Here is an 8068-nt window from a genome sequence, read left to right as displayed (position 1 = left end):
AACAACAAACAAACAAACAAAAAACAAAACAGGAAATAACGGAAACCTAATGAGCAATGCAACAAATAAAATAGCAAGTCACTTTTCCAACATTATAATGTATAAAAGCAAAGGGTTACTTTTAAAATTCTATACAGGTCAAGTCTCCCTTATACGAAATGCTTAGAATCAGAAGTGTTTTGAATTTTTTTGGATTTTGGAATAATGAGGTATCTTGGAGAAGGGACCCAGGTCTAAACATGAAATTAATTTATGTTTTGTGTACATCTTATATACACAGTGAGAAAGTAATTTAATGCATAATATTTTAATAATTATGTGCTTGAAACTAAGGCCTGTTACAGACTGCCAAAATAAAGCTGCTTCGGGTCTCTTTGGAGGTGTGCTGTTTAAATGATGCATGCATCCGAAGAATCCAGAAGCTGCACCAAAGCTACACTCCAGTGCTTAGGAATGGAGTGTGGCTTTGGCGCTACCTCCGGACTCTTAGGACCCATGCATCATTTAAATAGCATACCTCCAAAGAGACCTGAAGCAGCTTTATTTTGGCAGTCTGTAACAGGCCTAAGTTTGTGTAGCCTGAACTATTAGAAAGCAAATGGGTCGCTATCTCAAACACCCATGAAAATAGTTTGGATTTTGGAATATTTCAGAGTGTGGAATTCCGAATGAGTGAGCCTCAGCCTGTACTAAATAGCAGGAGTGAGTAACTTTCAAAATTCTGGATACATCCTTTACTCAATTGTTCCTGTTTTATGGCATAGCACCTAGAGCATACAAAATGAAGAATACATTACATATTTTTGAGTCCCAAGTTTTCAGCAGCTCTGAATAACTGCTGCAGAGGTGCTGACATGTCATCTTACATTACAAAATAGACCTTCTAGGCAAGCTGAATTTATCTGTAAAGCCCTCTATGCTCTGGCATTACAACAGTATACTTATATGCATAATTATAATAAAAGTTGCATTTTATGCAATAAAATATTTTGCAGTATTTACTATCAGAGCCCAAAATATTGTTCTAAACAAATATTATCTCAGTGTACCACATGTTAGAATAGCCACTATGGCTTCACTGAAATCAGAGGTTTGTAACAGCTCAGACTCTAGCAAATATTTTAAAGCTTTGTTGCCAAATATGCAAAAACTATTTGGTAAGCAACCAATTGTCCAATAAAGACAAGTAACATAATATTCTATAAAGCATTAGCCTATGATTTAGTGGATTTTGGTAAATAATAAGAATGCACTAGGTTTTAAATATTAAGACCTATATACTAGCATAATACTTCATTTTTTAAAAAACCAGCATATTTCACAACATGGGTTTTCCTTCCAGAATGGCCAGTAAAGTCATAGAAAATTCTCATTCAAATATAACTAAAAACAATATTCTAGGTATTCTTGATTATATTCCTCCTTAGTAAAATAAAATAAAATAAAATACAAAAATGAAAATGAAAATGAAAAAAATCTAGCCATAACATTTTGGCATTATAGTTCAATCATGCTAGAATACTGGCCAGAACCCAAAAGAACCATGCAAACTTAGCGAACCTAAAAGTTTCAGAGCTAGTAATTCTCAACCAATAACCAACCTCATGTGATTCAGGGACTATGTGCCCAAACAGCTTGAACTTCCAAATTCAGTTTTCAGTATTTCAAAGTGAGGCATGGATAGAGAGGAAGAAGAAGCCACTGGCATGCCAACTCCAAGCTTTTCAGCATGCCTGTGTGGCTACTTACCTTGCAGTTATTCTGTTTATAGAAATATACAATGAACTACAAATGAAAAAAAAAGATTTATTTCCACTATATTTTTGCTTAGAGTGGAAGTCCTATGTATCCTGTGCAGTTTATAGCTATATAAACATGATTGTCAAAATATTTTAAAATAAGAGATAAAAAAGGCACATACAGATTGTCATCAGTCACATCACATTCCTTTGAAAACAGGATTTCTGAGCTTTGTAAACAACTTGTTGTCACACTTTTAAAGTGAGGTTAGTGCTGACTCCATTATTGCTACATTCACAGTTTAGCAGAATTTTAGATCAGGCATGACAAAGTACAGTCACTTCTGAATTATAAAAGCCTTCATTTTTATCCGATCCATTTGAGGTTTACAAACAAGTGAATTGTGCTGAATAAACCTGAATACAAAACTCAGCAACACTCTTATTCACTGTAGTGAATATGTGTACTAACAGAATTTCAAACACTCGCTACACCTGCCCCCCCCCCAAAAAAAAAAGAAAGAATCTTCAAGATGAACAGTATCTTCACACTGGGAGGCAGATCTGGGCATATAAATAGCCACTTATTCAAGCAATATGCCATTATTCTTTTCACGAACATCCTTCAGGTGTCATAAATGCTGCCTCAAATGTCCTATTTTAGGCAGAAATTTGGAGGGCCTGAAATGATCACCTTCTTTCCGATCTTCTGTCAACAGTGTCCTGTATGCTTTTCGTTAGCTGATTTATGAACACTTTATATATTCTTCCACAGTATGTATGCTGGGTCTTTTGTAGTTCCAGTTCAAGAGGTAGCAACAAGCCATGCACCAGGTCGTCACCAAATGTATACTGGGAGAGAAGAAATTAGAAATACAGTATTAATAATGTCAAACCAACATTCAACCTTTTCTTAAACTGCTTTCCATTGTTGAACTAAATACCACTTTCTAAACGTATCCATCTAAACATGTCTGATAAATAGATAAGAACTAATAAAATGAAGACAATCTTTATGCAGGCCAATACATAAAAATCCTCATCTGGCAAGTCTGCCAAGACATTTTGATTGCTCAAAATATCCAATTACTGTCAACTTAAGTGAATGCAAAATGGTTCAGCCCAGAAAAAGGGAGGGGGGGGGGTCTGAAAAAACAACAGAAACATTTTGGCAAACAAATTTAAAAATGAGTGTCAGACACATAAATTAAAGAGTTAATTTAGTGATCACATACCTGCCACATTGAAACTTTTTCCTGAAATATGTATAATTACCTTACTATGCCATTCATTAAAATATTATATGGTTCTTATTGAGTTGAAACAGTACAAAAAGAATAATCTACAGTACCATTAAAAATGGGACACTTTCATTAAACTGAATTATGAACAAGCACACACAGTATTTAATGGGAACCCGAAGTAAAAACAGTCATTACTCCAGAGCTACAGGTTATTTTACTATATGAAAAACCAAGTGATATGCAAACCCAACATTTCAAAATAAAATAATTTTGCTAATATTGCTGGCTTTGGGTCAGTATTGATCTACATCTTTTCTGAACATTATGCATAAACTAAAACTAAACATAAATAATGCTGAGAGATTTTCTTTTCTTACTATTTTTCTAGCGATACTCTAAGGAACGAAGAAATTGTATTTTTATGAGACCACATATTCTTTTCGTATAGTGTATTCTAATGCTCCCAATAGTACTTTTCTTCATTTTTATATCTACATGACAACATGCAACAAAGCACCATTAAAATATACTATTGATCTTTGAAGGTTATATACAAGATAGGATGAACATTAAAATAAGCAACATTGCCTCATTTTACAGCTCTTCAGCGAGTATGCCAAAATACTGATAAATAGTTTATTAGAAACCTTATTTGCCAAACAAGAAAGCTGAACAGTTATCCCAAGCATGAAGGACTTGCAATGCACTTATATATTATAAACTACACAAATTAAAGTAACTAAATTATACAAATATAAGACAGGAACAAATGTTGGAAGGAAATAAAATCTAAGCATCACTTAACTAGTTTCAGAAATAACAGAAGTATCACAGCATAACTGGTAGTCCCAGTGTAGACTGGAGTAACAAACTGATTTATTATAGCACTATATAACACTAAGATCGAGACCCTAATTTTTGATCTTTAGCCAAAAGTTACATGCATCATTCATTACACTGTAGTTTAGATTTAAACCAATTTAAGACCATCCAGGATTTGATCCATATGGTGCAACACCAAAGACTATGAAAACATGCAAACCTCCCATCACTCTGCTCAAAAGAAATCAGTGAGCCTGAACCTTCTGTATTAGCGCCTATGCTAAAGCTAGACATTGCAAACTGTAAACCCATGCTCTCACTTCCTTTCAAAATTTCTCTAACACTATATAGTGTTCCTGGACAATAAAATCTTCTATAGATTGTCCATTAGTACTTACTATAAAATCTTTAGAATGTATACTCTGCATGTTGATAATAATTATGGGTAAATTACTGCTAAAACTGCAAGACATATTCTTATACAAATATTATTTTTTAAGTTAAAAGGGTTTTATTCTTGAATTAAATTTCGAATGATTATTTTTCATCCTAGAATACAGATGGGAATCATACAGTCCCTCAGATGTTGTGGGACCACTACTCCCAGTATTCCTCACTGTTATTTGTGCTAGGTAGGGCTTCTTACAGTCTTGGTTTCAAGTCCTCTCTTAGAAGCTAATGTTAAAATGCTTACATTTTTTATTGCATCATACACAGCTCGAAAAGCTGGTTGCTTATCATCATGGTAAACACCTCTGTTTCCATGAAGGATGAATATTCCTTCTTTTTCAGCTTGCTGGCAATTGCTCCCATAAATACAGTGGTCAGGCCGATAATTCCATTGACAAGGAAAAACAAAAAGGCTTTCTGAACAGACGAACGAAAACAAAACACAAAATACATACAATACAGTTATTATAGAAAAACTGAACTGGTTGCATGCTTCTTTTTGTGACTCGCATTTATACTATATAGGCAGGGTGAAGAAATGTTTGGTCCACAAGCCAAATTCCAATCCACAGAAGTGAAACAGGTGTGCTTCACCACCCAACTCTTTCAACTGAGGGACTGGGGGTTCTTTCTCATTTGTCAGCTCCCTCTTGTCACCTTCTGATTATCCAAGCTCCCAGCACATGAACAGTATAGTTCCGTGGTGGCAAACTTATGGCAAGCGTGCCCTCTCTAGCACACAAAGCTGTCTCTGAGGGCATGCAAAGACAGTTGAAGGCACAGGAGGGCAAGGGATGAGGAGGAACATGCCTGTTCCTCTTCCTCTTCCACCCTTCCATGCCTTTAACTGTCTCCGGGAAAGTCCTGCCCCTGGAAATCTCTGTTTCTGTGGAAGTCCTGACCCCAGAATCCTGCTCCAGAAGACCTGCCCCTCCCCCAGCACTGGGTGACACTGAGTTGGGCACTTCAAACAGATTTAGCATCAACACTTCCCTTAAGCACTCTTATCTATTGGACATCCTACTTTTGCAAAAGAGAAAGAGTGGGCTGCCTAATAATCTTTTAGGCTGTTTTATCAAAATGGGCAAACATTGATATGCACACACATATATGTCCAGTCTACTGCCTTTGGGAAGGAACACAGATTTTTCACTGTCTAGACACATTGGTTATATGGAGCAACTAGTCGCCGAAGTCCCGAGGGCAGCTGCTGCTTCGGTTCCAAATGGGCCACAAAAAGGAGTGATAAGAAACTGCTTCTTCTGCAGCTGAGTTTGGGCCACGTTAAGAGGGTCCTGGCATGGCCTCCATGCACCCTCTGCACAATCCAGAGGCTTGCATCATGTGCATGCCCCGTGCCCCCAGATCGGCCTGATGGCGGCCCTTTTGGGCTGTCTGTTTGAGGCCTATATTGTGATTTTGCCAATCATTTCAAGTATTATCTTTGCAATCCATATAGAACACTAATATACTCATTTTACAGCATATTAGCATCTTCATGGGAATATTTCATATTCACTTTAGGAAACATTTATTACGAGGCTGCTATATTGTCTAACCATTGAAAGTAATTGAACTTTCTGTGTTCAAAAACACACAGGTATGTGTATCACTGCAGATATCCATGGAACATAATATTCTTCCACAATCACTTATCTATTTAGATAAGAATTATACCTTTACTATAACCTATTTAATACTGAAAGCATATGGGCATTTATCCACTAGGAACAGCATCAACACAGCATAAGAGCTGCTGGAGACAGTTAGGTTCACCCTTACTGGAGACTGTTGTAAACAGCCTGATTTTCATGTCTTTGGAGACAGCTTTTATACTGTGGGACCTTGGTATTGGAGGACTTGCCATCCATGGATTTAAGAATCCACTGACAGCAAGCTGAGGCTGTCCCCAATGGCAGCACATGCATGTGGCCACACCACCATTAGGGACAGCCCTCGTTGTTTTCAGTGACGCTACGTGCATGAGGCTGCACTGCCATTAGGGTCAACAGGATTTCACCTGCTGTCTTGACATATTACTTTTAAACAGATACATTTATTTCTTTAATATTCAGGCTTCAGGGGCTCAAACTTTGCAAAATACATTTCCAGATAGCACTCACCCTGCATTGGGGGTGGAGGGCAGACACTTGTGGACAGGAAAGGAGCTAAGGGCATGAGAGTTAGCCATACAGCCCAACTCTGTGAAGTTTACTCAGGGGCAAACCTAGTGCAACAGCATCCCAGATTAAAAGCCAGTGTTCAGTTGACTGTACCAGCTTGCCAGGCCATAAATAGCCTCTTATTTCCAATCCCTGGAGATAAGGTGCCCAATCTGTTATGACTGGAGCCCAACAGGTTGCATCTAGCCTGGGTATTGGACATACATGCATCTGGGAGCACAATTGGGCGCCACACATACAACAGCTGAGTTCTGTACTTGAACTACATGTTCCCACTGTCTAACAATTAGACAGCCCTAGTCATCTATTAAGAGCGAGGACACCACTGTCCAACTCAACATCCTCACTGTTCCTGTCCCTGTGACTCACAGATGACAAGACCCATGCTCTTCATCTGTTTGTCTTTTATTGTAAGGAGCCCTGGTGGCGCAGTGGGTAAATGCCTGTACTGCAGCCATTCACTCGAAACCACAAGGTTGCGAGTTCAAGACCAGCAAAAGGGCCCAAGCTCGACTCAGGCTTGCATCCTTCCGAGGTCGCTAAAATGAGTACCCAGACTGTTGGGGGCAAATTAGCTTACTTGCTAATTAGCTTACTTGCTGTTCACCGCTATGATCTTTGGAATAGCGGTATATAAATAAAACAAATTATTATTATTATTATTATTATTATTCATTTCTGACATATCTGACACATTAATTAAACATATTAGCATCATAAACAAAAATATATATTTATTAAGCAAACAGTAACATTCAAATTATCAGAACTGGGAGCAGAATTGATGGTTCAGTCAGGCTGATTAGCATTATAAATGTTCTTTAAGAGCATACAACCCCCACCCCCAATTTGAGATAAAAATATTCTATGATTCAATAGCATCCCTTTTAAACACACACACACACACACACACACGAGAGAGAGAGAGAGAGAGAGAGAGAATTTACCTGGATTATGAAAAAACATAATGTTCAGAAGATCTTGATCACCCCAAGTTATATTCAACTTATACTTTTTCAGCAGTGGCATGAGAATTTGTTCCCACCGTAACCGAACTGTCGTCATATCATTCTACAACATCCAAAACATAAAAACAATGTTGGCGATATTAGATAATACCCAGGAACCTTCTTTTAACACTGAAGCACCATAATCCCAAAGCCTTTAACTTCATTTTGGGAACATAAATGTCAAAAACAAGAGTTGAACAATAACCTAAGAAAGGCTGAATAAGAACAAACATTTAAAAATTTAGCCTTCTCCCTTAAATAAAAGAATGCTTGAAACATTCCCAACTAAATGCATCAAGTACATACCCTCAATTGTTCCAAACTGAGAGCTCAGAACACCCATGAATCTAAAAAAACACCCTTTGGAACAGTGCTATTCAAAGTGGTATCCTATGGACTAGTGCTGATTGCTGAACCACTGATTGCTGGTTCCTAGTGAGTTTTCAGGAAAGGAAAAAACAACTGCAGCTAATGGGCACAAATATGGTTTTCCTGGCAACTGGAAAAAAATAATTGCTGCTTCCCACACCAAATAGTTGAGGATGTACTGCTTTAGAACTATAGACAATAAAAAATTAACTACACAATACTTTGCCAGTCACCCAGTCACCATATATTTC

At 37.4% G+C, this 8068-nt stretch overlaps 1 protein-coding gene across 3 annotated transcripts in view; it reads right to left on the bottom strand.

The window, feature by feature from the left end:
* Positions 1 to 488: 488 nt before the first annotated feature.
* The window catches only part of GXYLT1 (glucoside xylosyltransferase 1), a 28159-nt gene continuing 20579 nt past the window's right edge, over positions 489 to 8068 (bottom strand). For all 3 annotated transcript variants that reach the window (XM_042469178.1, XM_042469180.1, XM_042469181.1), the window contains 3 exons: positions 7386 to 7509; positions 4500 to 4672; positions 489 to 2591 (listed from right to left, as the gene is read on the bottom strand). In XM_042469178.1, coding sequence (XP_042325112.1) covers positions 2430 to 2591; positions 4500 to 4672; positions 7386 to 7509 — 459 coding nt within the window. In that variant the 3' untranslated portion in view covers positions 489 to 2429. The remainder of the gene's footprint in view (positions 2592 to 4499; positions 4673 to 7385; positions 7510 to 8068) is intronic.

Source organism: Sceloporus undulatus, chromosome 5 (assembly GCF_019175285.1).
Source record: "Sceloporus undulatus isolate JIND9_A2432 ecotype Alabama chromosome 5, SceUnd_v1.1, whole genome shotgun sequence".
In the NCBI taxonomy this organism is placed as follows: domain Eukaryota; kingdom Metazoa; phylum Chordata; class Lepidosauria; order Squamata; family Phrynosomatidae; genus Sceloporus; species Sceloporus undulatus.
The sequence above is the reverse complement of the archived record's forward strand: the minus strand, read 5'-3'. Positions and strand labels throughout refer to the sequence as shown.